The 19,269-nt window shown below is 39.7% G+C and overlaps 1 protein-coding gene across 3 annotated transcripts in view; it reads right to left on the bottom strand.

Annotated features, from left to right (window-relative positions):
* The window catches only part of LOC114613341 (armadillo-like helical domain-containing protein 4), a 100,730-nt gene that overhangs the window by 52,686 nt on the left and 28,775 nt on the right, over positions 1-19,269 (bottom strand). For all 3 annotated transcript variants that reach the window (XM_028758617.1, XM_028758618.1, XM_028758619.1), the window contains exon 5: positions 16,299-16,553. In XM_028758617.1, coding sequence (XP_028614450.1) covers positions 16,299-16,553 — 255 coding nt within the window. The remainder of the gene's footprint in view (positions 1-16,298; positions 16,554-19,269) is intronic.

The raw sequence follows: 19,269 nt of genomic DNA, 5'->3' as shown, positions 1-19,269 counted from the left end.
GAGGAGGGAGAGGGAGAGGGAGAGGGAGAGGGAGAGGGAGAGGGAGAGGGAGAGGGAGAGGGAGAGGGAGAGAGAGAGAGAGAGAGAGAGAGTGCACATCTATTTGTAAATCCCAGAACATGGGTCTTACAGTCAGGTGAATATGAGTTTAGAGCCAGCTTGGTCTACATAGCAAGTTCCAAGTTAGCCAGGGCTAAGCAATGGAAGAAAAACATAGATGGCCCAGTTTTGCAGGATTTTTCCTGACCATTGTGTTTGCAGTGAAGCTCGATGTTTGGATAGAGAAGTAGGCTGAGTGAAGAGTTGGGAGGAGAGGAAGGAGAAAGAGAGAGGAGAGACGATGGCGGCGGATATCCGCGTGTCTCCAGCAGTCTAAGGTAGTTGTTATTATCAAGGTTAGGTAAATGGGTTAGCAATTCTAATTGTGTGGGCATCTTGTGTATTGAGTATTTGCTGATATATAAATCTACTAAATAATCTTTAAGCACTAAGAGTCTTCCTTCTACTGGGTACTGTGAGGATGGTGGATACTGTTGGGGTTGAGCAGAGCACTATGAGGGTGGTGGAGTTGGCCCAAGGGCAATGCTTAGAGCCATGGATCCCATGGAGCTGACCAGAGGAGGCAGCAGCCACACCAATGTCTTGTGGGTCCCAGGCGGGTGCTCCTGGCCAGGTGGGCCGCTTTAGTGCGGGAACATGGCAGCGGCCTGGACCCAGTCACACCACAGATTTTTCTAACACCTCCCGCTACAGACCAGACCTAGGGTCTCTTCTTACCAGTTGTGTAAAGGACCCAAGTCCCATGTTCCTTGGCAGTAAAATAGGTCTACTAATTACTAGACAACCTTACAATAGGATTATTATAGGGACAAAGAAAGTGAAGTCTTGTAGAGGTATGGTAGCCATTAAGGGATCTGGTAAGTTTCAAGAAGCATGGTCTCATCTGCAGTCACACTAGGATTATTACACCTCTGAGTCTCTTCATACATTAGCAAGTACAAATTTGAGAGGCATTAGCATCACAAGTAAAATTGTAGGTTTACGACATAGAAGGCCTGGCTTTCACTGTGATTAAAATGTCACTTTAGATGAAGTGACTGAGAGGATCATAGGGCCACCTCATGCTAGGCTGGGACCCATGGGTCACCTCTATGTTGTAATGCTGCCATTTGCACAGCTCTATACATTTCAGCCTTGTCAGAGGAAGCCTGGAGATGAAGACCTGCATGGAAGAGGAATGAATACCAAGCTTCCATGCAGTTCCCTAGCAGCACGGCAGCAGGCTTCTTCCCTACGGGGACAAAGCATGGAGAAAGGAGTGGTGTGTTGATAAATACAGCAAGCAGCTTCCTTAGCAAAGGTATAAAGGGGTCTTTTGTGGTCACCTTAGACTCTGTATGCACATTGCTGACAATGTGCGAACAGTACCAGCAGGTATCCTTTATTTCAAGTCTCATAAAGTAATCCATCACAGTGTGCTTTCACTATTTTTTGTTTGTTTTGTATTTAGCCTATTGTTGGAATTTACCTATAATTTTCATACATTTATGTGAGGGTGTGTAGGTAAAGTGGAGTATTGGGTGCGCATGTACATATGTGTATGCATGCATGTTCAGGCCAGCCAGTGGACAACCTTAGGTGTTACTCTTCGGGAACCATACACCTTGATGGTTTTGTTTGTTTGTGAGAGGTTTTCATTTTCTGGCAGTCACTCACCTGCCCTCCCATGATATAAATAAAAAACAATATTTTTGAAAGGCTAACAAGTTCATCCCAGGGCTCTTTAGTAGGAGCATCTAGGTGACTTTCCTGACAGAAACCACTTGCTCTGTTCATCGCTCCTGCTTTTCCCATTTCTTAGAGTGGCTTCTTTGAGCAATTGGGTGGACCGTAGACCCAGAAAATACTACATGTTCTCTGAGCCAGTTTTACCTCCTGTGAGCCACACTTACCACTCCACTGCCTGTGCCTGTGAAATCCAGTAGAGTCAGGTCACTGTTCCCATCATCACAAGGCTCGGGGCCTCCTTCCAGAATTCCTCTTTTTCCCACCTCATGGCTAAATGTGGAAGATCCAGTGAAGTTGCTGAAGTAAGATGATAAGTAAGGGACAGTGGAAGGTAAGGATGAACAATGAAGTCAGTAAGAGGTAAGTTCATGAGCCATGGAGACCTTAGAGCTGTAGTTACAACAATCAAGCTGATCTTTAGCAATATAAATGCTGCCGAATTAAGGGCGTGGTTTTATTTAACATATATGAAAAATGAATTGAGTATGATGGTGTATGCCTGTCATCTCACTGTTGAGAATTGGAGGCAGAAGGATCAGAGGTTGTCATCCTTGGGTACATAGGGAATGTGAGAACAGTTCAAACTACATAGTACCTTGTCTTTGAAGAAAGACAGAGGGGAGGAGAAAGAGAGGGAGAGTGAAAGAGAGAGGGAGAGGGAGAGGGAGAGAGGGAGAGGGGTAGGGGGAGGGAAAGAGGGAGAGGGGGGAGGGGGAGGGGTAGGGGTAGGGGAAGGAGAGGGAGAGGTAGGGAGGGAGGGGGAGGGAGGGAGGGAAGGGAGGGAGGGAGGGAGGGAGGGAGAGAGAGAGAGAGAGAGAATATATGAGAATATTTGAATTTTGGAATAAGGAAGTGTGACTACTTAGTATCTTTCACTGGAGTGTTGCACCTTTGTGCATTATGTAATTCCATCAGGGTTTGGAATATTTCATTATTTATTAATATCTTCGCAGCTCTTTCAATGGTAGGTGGCTGATGGCAACACAGGTCATTCTCTAATTAGAAATTTAGTGGTGGGATGACCCTTGTCCTTTGGAAACAGCCAGCCTAACATCCTTCATTCACATTGCTAGCTCCTCATTCCAGACAAACCTATGGCACTATGATGTCTACAACGAAGCAGTTGTGACTCCCAATTCCTTCAAGAATTGATGAATAAGAGAGAAAAATATTCGACTGTCGTATCCATAATTATATCTCCTTTTAAAGTGTATCCTATAGCAATATGAATTATTGATGGGCCCTCAAAAAATCATTTAAGGAAGGCAATCCCAAGGGAGGTACAGTGCACTCTCAGTCTTGTGATAAAGGGATAAAGCAATTCATGTGGGAGCATCCCATATGCTTTCAGGTAATTGCACATCAAGATTCTGCAGTGATGTTTCTATAGTTGCTATGGATACTTACAGTCAGTGACTCATAAAAACCCATCCTGTTTCAAACTGTTACTACCTTTATTCAAGAACAACTTGAAAATTCAAGTCTGCTTAATTCAAAATTAGATTCAGTCCTACAGATGTGGAAGGTGTTATGTAATATCTTCACAGTGGTAAGCATGCCTTCACTTTCAGTTCCTTCCCTGAGTTGTACAAATCTTCATGTCTATACATGACTATATACAGTCTTTATGTTGACTGAATGGAGCTTTGGAATGACCACAGATCTGGCTCTTGCACCATGTTCTGTGAAGGAAGTTTTTGGTAAGAAGTACAAGGGATCTGAGATAAACCAATCACCATAGACACTAATTTTCAAATATTGAAAGAAAAGGATCAAGTTCACTGTTTGACTTCACTCTCAGGGGATCGGAAGGCTTTGCTGTAAGCCCTTTCTCTGGCACTAATTGGAGATATGCGAGCAATTACTGAACTGCTCTGATTTCTATTGTAAACATGAAGTGCAGGCCTGGAGAATAGGCTTAGTGGGTGAAGGGCATGCTGGGCAAGCTCAAACAGTTCCACATCATAAAGTACAGGGGCAGTATGTTACAACATACCCAGTGTTTGAGAGGTAGAGAAAGTCCCCAGGGCTTGTTAGCCACAGCAGTGAGCTCTAGGTTCAACAAGAAGCCTTGCCTCACAGCCTAAGGTGCTGAGTGTTCGAGGAAGATAATCAATATTGGACCCTGGCCTCCTCATATGCTCACACCAAGCACCCACAGGAACCTACACACACACACACACACACACGCACACGCACACACACATACACACACACACATACACACAGAGAGAGAGAGAGAGAGAGAGACAGAGACAGAGAGAGAGAGAGAGAGAGAGAGAGAGAGAGAGAGAGGTAAAATACATTCTTTTTCTAAATATGATTAAGTAAATCCAGTTACATTTGTTGAGTCTATGATAGATTGTTAATACTGTGGTCCTGCATTTTATTACGATAATCATTTTGATTAGCATAACCTCGAATTAAGAAATAAGGACAACCACTTGATTGATTTTTTTGGACACAGCTGGAAGCCCTTCAATATCACCTTGGCTTACTGTCGTTTTTTTTTTAGAAGCAATTTAGACTTTACTTCTTCTTCTGTGAACATTTTTTCTAGTTCTCCTAATATTTCTTCTTGTTTAATTGCCAGAAAAGCCGACTTATATGTTTTTGCATGTTAATAATTCCCCAAACGATCCCTATAAGTGCATTTTGATTACAAGGAAATTAGTTCACAGCATTTTCCTGGGGTGTAATGTGCCATATTAATGTTTTTATTTACGGTGGCTGATGAGGGGATTGGCTTCTGGCTTTATTCCAAGGCTCCTTTTGCATTTCTACAAAGTAAAATCAATGACTGGATTTTCAAAGAACTGCATTCCCAAAGAAGGGAAGGAGATGCTTTTAGTTCTCTAATCAGTATGGTTCATTGTGAAAAAGCAGGTGAGGGCTTCCGATTCTGGGAAGGGTTGAATCCCATCACCTCACTTAGAGGAATAAAAAATAATAAATCAAGGAGAAGATGCAACACTAAGATATTTGGGTTTGGGTTTCCAGAAGACTTTTCAAAATAAAATGAGTCTAAATTTATGTTAGATAAGCTCTGATACAAAAAACAATATTAGAACCTCCTACAGGATATTAAACATAGAAAAAATGGAAGAATTCTCAAACCAAGATTCATAAACATTTAAGAGATGAGTTAAAAGTGAGACACAGAAAAGGTAACTCTATTCCTTGGTTTAGTCAGTGGCAGCAAGGACAGAGTATACATGATGTCTACCACTGTAGGCAAGACTAAAGTTGATTCGGTCTTTAGTTGGAGCCTTCCAACATCTGTCTCTATAAGGCTATCTAGTTAAATATTTGCATTTTTCTCCTTTTTGTTTCCCCCTCTTTCTCTCCCCCCCTTATTAAAGAGTCACTATGAAGGCCTTGCAACTCAGTATGTAGCTCAAACATGTCCTGAACTCAGATATCTGCCACCCTAGTGCTGGAATTGAAGGGATGTGCCACTACACCCATACAATTTGAAAGCTTGTGAGGAAGTAGCATTCTGAAAATAAAATATCTAATTTTCTTCTGAGCCATAATCTTTACCAGTGAAGGTAATTGGCCCACTGTTTCCAAGGTCTGAACATTTCTATAGTACTAAATAGAACAAGGCACAAAACTCAATCTTAAAAAAAAAAATAAGGTTTGAGTTAAAGCGTAGTTTGGATATCAAAAACCTGATAAAAAGTACTTCCTAGTGTCTACAAAGCTCTGGGTTCAATATCTAGCAACACTTAAAGTCTTATACGGAGGCACATGCCTATAACTCCAACACCTCCAGAAGTGTCAGAAGTTCAAGGTCATCCTCAGCTATATAGCGCATTTGATACCAGACTAGGCTGAATGACACCCTGTCTCAGAACAAGTCTAAAATGTTAGATCATTCTCTGGATGACCTAAACCTCAAGATGTTCAGAAAATAAATAGTAAGTGTGTTGGGTGATGGGGAAAAGATGAAAAAAAATGAAAAACACACATAGTGACAAGATGCTCTAGTGACACCTGTTACTTTGTGTTCTGATTTACAGAATTAACTCTTAAATAATAAAATAGAAAGGTAAAGAAAAAAGAATCAATGATGAAAGAAGTTGTGGAGAGAGGCGAATCTAGGGTCAAACATCAGTCAATTAAGTGCCCAGAGCACAAGAAAAATACCCGAGTTCAATCCCCAACACCCATATTAACACTGAGTATGATGTCACATGTCTGCAAGTACAGTGTTGCATAGCCAGTGGATTTCTGGAGCTCATGGGCCAGTCAGCGCAGACAAACTAGTGGACTTTAGATTCAGAGGTGATGCTGTCTCAAAATATAAGGTGGAGAACAGTTAAAGAAGACATCAAACAATCACCTCTGGCCTCTACAACAATGTTCATATACATCCATGTGCATCACACATAGGAATATGGGCCCTTAAAGAAGGTTAGCACAAGTTCACCAGTCAGAATCCCTCCACTCCCTACTGCTCAATTGGTTCATGCAATGGAAGTTTATGTTAAAACTATCTTGTCTACAGATTGCTGAGTCTGTGTTATTAAAATGAGTTTGGAGGATGGGAGTCATTGAAAAGCATTCACGTTTTCTACAGTTGTCAGAGCCCATATTGTGACTCATATTCTGTGTATCTATCTCATCTTTAAAAATGTGCCAAAGTAAAAGCAAGCAACAACACAATGGAGGGTGCATCTGGAGGGTGTTCTTCAAGGCTTATACATTGATGGCATTGAAGTGAAAATTTCTGGTTTCTTTGGAGACACAGTTGTGTATCATATGATGTTTATCTGGAAACTGTCTTATGAGAGGATGTTTTGCTGAGAACAGACATGGTGTTTTCTAGAAGCTGCCTTGAAAAGGGGGAATGTGATATCTTGCTGGAGTAGACCCTTGAGAGGACATGTGATGTTTGGAAAGAGTATAAGTATAACCCAACAGACAGTGGATGACGTTGCAGCTTTGGTTCATCTTGCCTTCTTCTCTGATCATTGCTTGTTGTGACTTCTTAGAGAGAAATGCACCAAAGAACTTCTTCTGATATTCTGCCAGCTTCTTGTCTCTTCTGTGGACTTGGCTGATTAGTAAAGTCCTGTGGTTTCTTCTAGATCAAACGACTGTTGCTGATTTGTGAATGGTGTTTGTGAGTAAGTAGATCAGGCTACCACTGCTGATTTGTGTGTGCTGAATTGCTGATATCCTGACAAAGATTGAGATCACTCCAAAGAACTATTTCTAAACAGATCCACATCCCCCTTTCCCCTATTAACCTTTCCTTTCTACTACCTCTGGTGAGTGACAGGCTAGAAGGGAGGTCAAAGTGTTTAAGAACCATTCCTTTGAAAAAATCCAAGCCTACATGGCATAATTAGTTATTATTAACGGGTTTGGAGTTGTTAAAACCACTTTGAACCAGTACTATATAGAAATCCCAAGACAGTTCAAATCAGGTGAATTTCTACTACTGTCTGATGCATAAACTCGGTGTCTATTATGAATATGACACAGAATCCTCAGTGTCTGATGAGTTATGATTTTCCCAGGAGTCAAACTAATGTCCTTAAATATCCACCATAGATATAACTATAAGAGACAATGTCCCATCCCTTCTCCGAACTCAGCTGAAAAGTTTCAGACCGAGAGTGGCAGCTAGCTCAAAGATAGCCTTCTCCCTCTTTAAGCTATCGATAGTAGTCAGTGCTAGATGTTAGGGTCTATGAGCTTCACAAAGGCATTCAGACAAGTTGGGTTCAGATTTTCATCTGTAAGAATGAAATGAGAATACCATTCACAGAAAGGAGAATGTGGAAGAAAACGTCCTCCTTGGCAATGTTCCCTGCATGTCCCAGTGATTCCGACTATGGCTCCAACATGGTAGAGTTCTCTACAGAGTAACTGAAGAAAGCATGGTAAGAGGCTCAGACATGGAAATTGTGCATAAATCAGGAGGGCAGAAAAAGATCAACACATTTAGGAGATTTTCTGATGCTTGACCTGTAGAACCCCAAGTTACTTGTTCTTATTTGAACATTTAATATCTCTTTTGACTTTGCCTGTGTTGTATTTTGACTGTGTGTATCATCGTCCTTTTGAAGTACAAATACAACTTAAGCATCCCCAGGCAGCTTAACAATTCTTTGCGTGGGTCACATAGAATTTATTGCTACAGTGCAGTCACTGTGAGCCATCAAAGTTGAAACATAATTGACCTAAAGATTTCTCTTTGAATTGGAATGTTTCATTTCTGGGAAGGGAATACTGAGGAGAACAGTTAAAGCACTCAAGCATACACTTTATTTTGCGCACATTGTAGCCTTAGCTGCCCCAGTAACACTCAGTGCAATACTATGAGCTCCACTAATTAACATTTCAAATGTCAGGCTGTGGGTATGCTCTTATTGGTAGAGCATTTGCCTAGCATGGAGCATGCATGAAGCCATGAATTTAATCCCCAGCACTTCATGATGTTGACTGCTTGTAATTTCAGCACTCAAAGCAGGATTGGAAGTTCTAGGACATCGTATGACACATAGCCAGTGTGAAGCCAGACTGAAATTTGTGATAGTACTTTTTTTAAATGCCTTAAAATTGACATTGTACTAATTTTTCTCAAAATAGGACTTAGAAAGAGAAGAGTATTTATGTTATTCTGTAGGTTGGCAAGGTGAATAGTATCTTGCTAATGGCACAATTCTCTTTATTCTTCTTGAAATGAATGGATTCTATCAATTGTCTCTGCCATAAATTCCGGAAGAGGAAGTTCTTCAGATGGTTGTTACATACATCAGTCTAAGAAAACCACACACAGCATAGCACACCCCAGAAAAGCATGCGTGGTATAAACTCAGCTTGGAGATAGAGGTTGAAACATGGTCTCTTTCTGTAGCCCACACTAGCTATAATTCACTCTAGAGCCCAGATTTTCTTCAAACTTATAGCAATCCTCCTGCATCAGTGCTGGGGTTACAACTGTGAATCACCAAGCTGAGCTCATCTATCAATTCTCTTCTCTTTCCAGACACCCTCAGAAACTCTAGATGAAAAGACAGCAGTAACTTCTAAAACACAGCACCTAGACCATCAGAGTCTCATGAAACATAAAGTGAAAGGAAATCTGGTGTCCATCCAATTCCATCCATTTTTTTCTTCAGGCTCCTCAGGACTGCTGACTGCTGAAGCTAATGACTTTCTGGGTTTCAGCCTTCTGGACATCTGGGCACACAGTGGGGACAAACTGCAGGAGTCTGTCATGTTGGTGTATTTGCCCTATTTATAGCCTACCTCCTGCTAAAGAGAGGACTGAGAGAACCTCACAAAATAGTAACAAGAAGAGATAAAAATAAACAAGTGGAAAATTCCCACAACAGGAGTGTTTAAAATTGCATTGGCTGAATATTTGGACATAGGCAGACAGAAATCTCCAAGTACTTCTAATCTGCAAGTAACATCTGAAAGGTCTATGAAGAAACAGTGTCTTGAACTCAAAGGCAGTGTATGTTCATGCTCTGGAGGCAGAGAGATGTGGGCTCTTCATCGCTACATGAATTCATCACTGCATTTGACCTAATAGAGAAAAGGTCAGCCTTCAAGTCTAGGACCTGTGTAGGAAAAACAGTCTTCAAAGAAAAGAGAATGGCTTTAAATTCTAGTCCAGAAACCTACTCGGGCATCATCTCTGGGACAGAAAGAACATATAAGCATTGACAGATGCCAGACCAATCCCAGATCCACGTGTCTACATCCACATTTCTCTCATGGGACCATGAGGTTTCTATGGAAATTGAAGTTTGAATATTGAATTTAAGTCTTTTCCCTTTGTGACTTGTAAAATGCTGCAAGTGGAAACACTGATATTCCTGGGGGAATAGAAGAGTATATAGCTTCCTTTGCAGAATGTTTCACAATCACATATGACACCCCAGGTTTGATACCTAGCTCTATAAAAGACTGGACATGGTTGTGCAGTTTATAACACCAACATTTTGAAGGTAGAAGCAGGGTCAGAAGTGGAAGTTTATTATTCTTGTCTACAGAATTAGGCTGAGACTTTGAGATCAGTCTGATAGAGCTCACAAGATCTCATTTGGAGGTAAAAAGGCTAAAACCAAAAATATTAATATTTGATGTACCACTAGAAGCAGTATGAGTTTTTACTATTGAAGATTTTATTCATAGTAAATAGAAGCATGCTCAAATCCTCTTATTGATACCCTTACATATACAGAAGCTACCCTCCATGACAGGACAATCCGTACATTCCATTTAGGACAGTTATTCTTACAGGTGTAGCATCCCACTATCTTTTATAGCTCTGTAGGTGAGCACACTGGTCTTGGAGATTTGGCCAATCTGCTATTTCTCTTTGTGTTTTTTACACTTCATTAAGGTTTTTTCCCCTTTCTTTTTATTCCATGCACACATTTAATTGCAATAATTCCAGCAACCTCCTGAATGTTTTAAACCATAGCTCACTACGTCCTTCATCAGAATGCACTGACATTCACTATAATGAGCATACTTTCCACTATCCTTTAGAAAGCATCTCTTCCTTGCTGCCATAGTGTGTGTTGCATGATATTTAAGTATTCTGTCTTAGCTGTGTGTTACTTTAAATAAACTGACAGAGGAAGATGGGAAAAGAATGCTGCCATGTCATAAGGCTGAGTCTTCCTTCCTTCCTCCCTGTCAAGCAGACTCTGTCTCTAAGGCCTACCCACCACACTACTGCAGTGTATCTTGCTTTGCTATCATTCCCAAACACATTTGTCTCTGTTCCTCTCCCTTTTATCTTGGAAAGGACCAGCTAAGGAAGCTGATAAGTAATTCTTTGTGGCGTATAATGCATGAGAATCTTTAAATGAGTTGTCTTACCAAGATAGCAATTCTGCATTTTTCTAGGTCCTTCAGAAGGCCCTATAGAAAGGGTGACATAAGCCAGTGGATGACACTACACCTTCTAAAGTCACATCTCACAGAAAGATGTTAACTAGATGCAAAGCAAAACAATGGCAATTATTCTCTTCTGTGCTTTGGAATTGCTCAGCCACTAACCTCACCTCCCTGAGACTGCTCTCTGCTCTAGGATAATTTATGACATGGTAACATATCAGTCTTTCACTGCCTACAAAACACAGAGCACATATTCAGTAGGGGCTCAGTGAATGCCCCATAGAAAGTAGACAGATGAGCACTGTTCCTGTATCTGCTGCCAGCATTCATCCTTAGACTATTCACTGAATATTTATAATGACTTTGAAAAGAACTGCAGAAATGTTATATTTTCTCAATCAAGTGCCCACTGCAATGTGATATGCAGGCTTTTGGAATAAGAATGAAGACAGTTATAATAATTCAGCACTGAGCTAACTGATGGTTTTTCCAAACCTCATTCCTCTAGAACATCAATCAAATGTTAAAGTGGCCAAAAATGGTCTCTTTGTGAAGAAAGACATAAATTAGTACCACATTTAAGTTTTCACCCAGAATTGATGAATTCAATACATATTTAAAACAAAATTATTAGCTTAACAAGACTAGTTACAGAATTCATTAGAGGATAGAAGAGACCCAGATGATGCCCCAGGGGGTGGGAATTTTGAGGGTGGGGAGGTGGGAGTGGGGGGGTGTAGATAGAGGTTACATCCACAGAGAAGAAGGAGGAGGGGCGAGGGGATTGGGGGTTCCGAGGGGGTGGTGGGGGATGGGGTAAGGGGACAACATAGGAAATGTAAATAAATCGTCCAATAAAAAAAAAAGAAAAAAAAAGAATGTATAAGCAATGAAGGCAGAGAGCACATCAGAAATCACTGATAGAGATGACTGATACACACTCAATACACTACACCAATCAGATCTTCCCTGCCTAAGTGATCACATGACTTAATCTCAACCACTTCCTGGAAAGATGAGTTCTGCTGGAGGCACTCAGAGCAATACACACGGGCCATGTAGAAGTCAGAATTTCAGAAAACTGGGGCCTGTGCATCTACAGATTTGTACTAGAAAGTTGTCTATATTTTCTGTTCTTACTCTATGGGGAGTATATTTGTATATTTGCACTTTTGCTTATTTATTGTGAGAAAAAAAGTAGACCTAAGATTACAACATCTGCATGCTGCCTACAGGTACCATACAGTAATACTTTCAAAATGATTGAGCTTATTTAAATAGTGACTGAAACCTGAATGTGTTTCCTTTTGCTGTTTTAACAAATTGACACAAAAGCAGGGGCTTAAAACATCAGAAACTTATTACTTCATAATTTTAGAAGTCAAAGGTCCAGAATGGGCCTAACTGGGCTCAAATTAATGTTGACAAGTGCCATTTCTTTTATGAGTGACAGGTGAATCTATTTTACTGACTTCTCCATCTTCTAGGGGTTTCTAGCATTTCTTTACTTAGGGCCACATTGCTCTAACATTTGCCTCCAACATCATATATCCTTTTTTGACTCTGACATTGAGTTTCTTTTCTCTGCTTGTTGATCGGTTAGGGTTAGGAGACTTCCTTTGCCATTGTTACTTACACAGGATGTCATGTATCCCAGGATGCCTTCGAACTCTCTATGTGGCCTAGGATGACCTTGTACTTCTGGTTCTCCAGCCTTTACTTCGAAAGTGCTTGGATTGCAGTCATACACCAACATACCCAGTTTATGCCCTGCTGTGATCAAACCTTGGACTATTCCTTCATGCTAAAATCATTCTACCATCTGAGTTATGCCTCTAATATGCTACCTATATGACTATGAAACCACTACTATCCAGACTAATGTCCCAATACCCATTTCAAGATACTTTCCTTTTCCACATAGGGTGAGATAGCAAAAGCCTTTGGAGGCTAGGCATAAACTTTTTTTGGGAAGCCATTTTTCTACCTACCACAAAATGTACCAGGAATAAGGAACCAGTCTGAAAGAATTGAGGACAGCAAATGAATTAATATTAACCCACAATTAATTTAAAGTTGTAAAGAAATGTTTCAAAAAAAGTTGGGTTAATGAAATTCTAAACACAGACACTATACAATTACAATCTTTCCCCAGTGGAAGAAAGACCAGCTTTAAACAATAGTTCCTTGTTTGAGTTTCTACAAAATCTGTAATGCTAACAAAAGTCTGCTGAAATTAACTTACTGGAAAACTATTATGATAAAACACAAGAGATATTTAGAAAAATAGTAAATTATTATAGTAAGAATAAAGACTAATATAACAAAACAAACTTACAAAGCTAGAGAGATGGTTTGGTGGTTAAGAACACTTGCTGTTCTTCTATAGGACCTGTTTGGTTGCCAGTACTCAGATTGGACAGCTTATAAACTGCTTGTAATTTCAGCTCCAGGGAATCCAATCACCTCTGCTGGCTTCTATGAGCAGCTGTATACATAAGCATATACCACTTCCTAGACACATACCCATAACCAAAATAAAAATTAAAGTAAATCTTTAAAAAATACCCTGGACTAGGAAAAGCACTTAAAAGATAACAAATTGAGCTGTCAAGATGGTTCAGTAGGTAAAGTCACTTGGTGCCAAGCCTGGTGACCTAAGATTAATCTCCGGAACCAACATGGTAGAAGGAGAAAATCAACTACCACAAATTGTACTCTAACCATGATATATGAGGACTAGTGGAATGCATGAAATACACACACACATACACACACACACACATGCACGCACGCACACAACTAATTGTTTATTTTTTAAAAATGCTAACCAATCACCAAGTGGATACCACTAATTTATAAACATTTAAATTCTGCTTAGGTAATGGAATCGGGAACCAGGACAGAAGGACATAAGAAATATTCATCCTAAGCCTTATGCCTTACACCTTATTATTTCACACATTATTACACAAAATTTTGGAGCAACTTAAGTGTTGGCTAGATAAAAGAAAAGTGTGGCATAGCCATACAGCAGAACATTAACCTGTTAGAACAGGGTTTAAATATTGATACACATGACATAGTTGGATCTCAAGATCATAGCACTAAGTAAAAGAAGCTAGAAATAAAATAATATGTATCTGTCATGGAACACTGTCTCCTAATCACAACATAGTCATTATCATTTTAATCAGATTAGCTGTGGTTATTGCAGACAATTCCTAACAAGATCCAACCTGAAGAAGGTCCTTCATAGTAAGAGAGTGAGGAGCATCTTTAACCCCTCACCTGAGATTACACCCACTCAGTCCATCCTGCACCTCCCTCCTGCTGCATGTGGACTTGGGAAAAAGATGTAGGGATGTAGCAAGTTAACTAACAGGGGGACCTCATCTATGCAGCTTTTAGGAGATTGTCATCCACACTAGGGTGCAACTTCACGATATGACTGGAGATCTCTTGTTCTTCTGTAAGTAACTACTCCCATATTACTACTGTAAGTAAGCCAATTAAATTCATTGATTCACCAAGCTGAGCTTCAGCAAAACCAATCCATCAGTCTGTTGTTGGTACTCTATGTAGAACCCTTCCATCAGTTGGTACTCTAGGGAAACATTCCATCCCCAGAATCCACTTAAAGAAGAAAGGAGAAAACATAAGCCAAGAATTGTCCTCTGACATCTACATACATGTCATGACATAGGCACATCCACATTTCCACATCCAAAATCAAAATAAAATGCATCAAAGGGGACTAAAACATAGTCAACATTAAAAGTACTTGCTATACTTTTAAAAGACTGGATTTCAGTCCTCAGAACCCCCACAACTGTCTGTAGCTCCAGTTCCAGGGGTTATAATGATTTCTAGCTTCTGTGGTAGACACCTGCACATACTTGGCGCGCGCACACACACACACACACACACACACACACAAATAAAATATTGAAAGTAAATAGATAAGTTCAAAAGTAGATCAGTGGTTATTGGGACAAAGGGCATAAGTTGGATAATAGAAATGTTCTGTATATTGACTGTAGAAGAAGAGCATTAGTGGGAACTTGCAAACCCATTGAATTGACAGTGTGTAGTTGCACACATATGTAATGCCAGAGGAAGCTGAGGCAGAAGAACCATGATTCTGAGCCCAGTCTGAGCTACCCACAGAGACCTTGTAAAAGCTTTTCAAAAAATTAAAAACCTACTTCACCGAATTAGACATTTAAGTGAATGTAATTTGCACCTGTAACATGTAAATCAATAAAATTGATTTCTTAAATTGGACTCCAATAACCAATTTGTATTCATGGACATAGTTAGAACACAACTCAGATAATCATCGCAGCACTGATCTGAAGCTTCTCCACCTTCTCCTCTGCTCCACAGTTCTTCCAGATGCTTATATTTACTTGTACATGACAAATCCTTTTCCTGAGTGAGGAGAGTTCATTTTATTGACCACAACCCTGGAACATATGCCTGCCTAGTGCTGCTTGTTGGTTAATTTCTTTTGCATGGGTTATACTTTGGGATATAAGTGATAGCCTCGGAGCCCAGACTTATGTCAAGCTAGCTACATACCTGTGATACCTATGACTTGCAACCTTCTTGCTTCATCCTTCTGAGGGTTGAGACTACAGGTGTACACCACCATTTCTGAACAGTCTACTTACTTCTATAGGAAGGTAATCTTTCTCTTATCTCTCTAGTAAAACAGAAGTTTCAAATGTTCATCTCTATCACACTCAGTAGTCACACTACAAACACTTTTCTTACTGCCATAACAGAATATGTAACAGAAACAATTTAAGACATCATGGCAGAAAGGCATGGTTAAACACCTCACATCAAGGCAAAAAGGAAGCAGGGTAAACAAAGAGAGTGAGGACCACATACAATCCCAAAGCAACCCACCATCTAGACATTAAGGGTTCATGCATTGGCCAGTGGGACACATTTCATATTCAAACCATTACAATTATTTACTGTATATGATACTATCTTATGATAATGATAATGCCACTGAGTGGAGAATCACATCATTTATAGATTGTTGTATTTTTCTGTATCATATTTTGTAACATATTATATTCATATTTTAGTATTTTATTTCATTAATATCAAACCTTTTTGTGAGGAGCGTTTCAAAATAATATGTGTTCACAAACTAATGTTTATACTATTTTTGTTTATTTTATAATTTGATATGGTATTTTTATACCTTCATAAACTTGTAAAACCTTATATAATATACATATATTCATACATATATACGTATACACACACACACACACACACACACACAGACACACCACATCAATTACTGACTCCAGCCCCTGTGCACTGCTTATTTAGACCTCTCCTTCCCATTTGAAAGGCTTCCTTCTGGGAAAGAAAAATGGAGATCCTTCCAAAACATCAAGTAACAAGATTGGTAATGGGAAGTAGAGAATTAGAGTTGGCTATGTAAAACCATAGATGTAAAAATTTTGAGGAAATAACTGATAATTTACATACAAATAGACACCCATAACTATAAGCAGATTGTGTTTTTGTATGACAGATCTCAATGAAAGAAAACTGAAGTCTTAGGCAAAAGAGAAGAGAGAGATAATTCAAAGGATTCTTACCCAGACCTTGATTCTGCTGTTCCCACTCAATGGTCTCTGGTACCTGGTAGGTGGCTACCTCTAGTAGGTCCATGCTTCCTGGACCTATGTCAGGTTCCTGGGACGTGATACCAGGCAGAGTAAACCCTGGTGGCTCAGTGTCACCATCGAAGTCCTTATACAAGAAGTCTGTCTCTTTATCTTCTTCATCCTCTTCATCTTCCTCTTCTTCCTCTTCATCTTCTTCATCCTCTTCATCCTCATCATCTTCTACCTCTGGAAAATAATTTGAAGGGAAACTTAAAGACATGCAAAGAACATATTCTCAGACGCATTAATCTTTTGAAGTGATTAATACACTACAAAGTAATCATATTTGTCTTTTAAAACCAATTGTTAAAATCAACACTGGGCAGTCCAAGTTTTATGAGATTATGTGTTTCTATATACCCTGTGTTTTAAACTTTCAATACTAGAGTTATATATGATAATCCCCATGTTTATTAGGAATTAAAGTTTAGGAATTGTGATTGTTAGTTTTTTGTCAACGTGACATAATCTAGAATCATCAGATGCAAATTAACCTCAGTTGAGAAGATACTTCTGTAAGATTGGCCTGTAGGCAGGTCTGTGGGGGTACTTTCTTGATTCATGATTGGTATTGGAGTGCCACTCCCCCAATGTGTGCTGTGTCATCCTTGGGGAAGTGATACTGGGTTGCATAACAATAGAATGAGCAAGCTATAAGGAGCAAACCAGTAAGCAACACTCCATGCCCTCTGCTTTGGGTTCCTTTGTCCGGGTTCCTGCCTTAAGTTCTTGCTTTGACTTGTGTCATAGTGAACTGTAAGCTAAAACAAGAAATGGTCTCAGTTTCCTCAAGTTGGTCTTGATCAGTAATAAAAGGTAAACTAAGATAGGAACAATGAATTTTTGTAAACTAATTTATATTTTCAAGGCTAGCAAATATTTCTGTTTTCTGAAGGTTATAAAATGTTTATCTGGTAGGAATTACCCTGATATATCAAAGAACATAAAATACTTTCATCTCTTTTATAATAATATTAAAGAAGAAAATTCATTATTTGATACACTCCTGTTTCCATCTCCTGCATCAGTGACTAGAATTCAGCAAAGTCACATGAAAGGCAGATGAATTTGGATTGCATTTTTCCTGCAGAAGAGTAATCCAAAACCCTAGAAAGGCACTAACATTCTTAATCCAGGGCTAACGGGACTTCTAAAATGGCATATTAACCAAGAATGTCTATCACCTGTGATAAGACATCATTGTCATTGTTAAGAGTTATTTTTTATAACTGAGCCTCCTTGGTGCTTAAGGTGGTGTGGGCTGAGGGAACCTAAGAGTGCAAATCCAACTGACTTTAATTTCCCAGGAATATTCATGTCCACTCTTCACCGTGAGTGAGCCCACAAAGCAGCTGACCAATGGCAGAATGCACCTAAGGCTTTCTTAAGGTTGCATCTCTGTAACTCCAACAGTCACTGTGGTGAGGAACTCTACTCAGAAGGCAGAAGAGACAAGAGAACAGAAAACTAAAGCCAATCACAATCTTCATTGTAACCTTTCCTGTTTCTAGACAACTATATACATACGTCTCTCTTTTATCACTTTCTTGTAAAGTGCATTACTTGTAAACCATATCAATTTTTTTCTGCTAGTATGTAGCTCAGTGGGAGAGCATATGCCTGGCATGGGCAGGGCACTGATCTCAGGGTCTACAATCACAGAAAAAAAATGTCATCCTTTGGTCCTGTATCAGCCTCAATTATGTAGGCTTTAGTGCATGTCACTGTTCAGAAAACACTATAGAGTGGACATCTAATGGATACTGTTCCAGGCAACAGAGATATGGTTTGTGGTTCTAAGGAACTGATCTGCCCCTCAAGAAAGCACACAGCGGACATAGATACAACAGCAGGTACAGAGACTGTACTCTGATTAACACTATCAAGAAGATAGAAAATATCAGATGCTGTTACTTCAGATGGTGAGACTGAGCAAAGCTTTTCTTATAGTATAAGGATTATGTACAAATAGGAAGTTCTATGTATAACTGAGTTGATATTTACAGGGAGAGCATCATGAGCAGGGAAACTAGCGACACCAAGTACCTTAAGGCAGGTGTGCGCAGGCTGTGTTCAGAGACTAGCAAGGAGGTCACTGAGGACTGGGAATCGGATGAAGGTGCACTAAGAATATATAAAATGATGAAACAGAGTAGATAGGACATATCCAACTTACAACTTTTCAATGATTCAGGCTACAAGGTAGCAAATGACCTCAACTGAGTGCATAGAGAAGGAAACCCATGAGGATGGTCTTAGAACTTAAAGGATGGTGAGCAATGGGGTAATGGTTTCTGAAAGTCGATATGATGCAGATTTGCTAAGATCCAGTGATACAATTTGTAGGTGGATCCTTGCTGATTATTATCATGTGAGACAAAAGAGGGAAGAAAGATGATTCTTCCATCACCTATGGGAATGCAAAAATAGTATGCAAAATTAATTCTATTTGAGACATATTGTGTGATGGCCATGACAATGACATACACATGCAAAGGCTGAAAGTCCAGGAAAGGTCAAACGTGGAAGTTATCAACTGACAGCAATGGAAACAGTCCTTGCTCATTTTTGTTTGCTGTGATTGAAATGAACTAAAATAGTTGAAAATGAAACTGTCAGAACTAGGATGCACTTCAGTTGACAGGGTGCTTGCCTGGTACACACCAAGTCCTGGACTTGATCCCCACCATCACATAAACTTAGTGTAGTAGCACATGCTTGTAATCCCAGCACTAGAGATGAAGACAGAAGTTTCAGAAGTTCAAGGTCATCCTTAGCTACATAGGAAACTGGAAGCCTACCATGGGCTATTTGATAGTGGAGAGAGAGAGGGAAAGAGAGAGAGGGGGGGGGAGGAGGGAAAAAAAAAAAAAAAAAAAAAGAAAGGAAAATACACACCAAT

This window comes from Grammomys surdaster, unplaced genomic scaffold (genome assembly GCF_004785775.1).
Source record: "Grammomys surdaster isolate TR1022 unplaced genomic scaffold, NIH_TR_1.0 126198, whole genome shotgun sequence".
Taxonomy (NCBI): Eukaryota; Metazoa; Chordata; class Mammalia; order Rodentia; family Muridae; genus Grammomys; species Grammomys surdaster.
Note: the sequence above shows the minus strand (reverse complement) of the source record. Positions and strands in the feature narration are given on the sequence as shown.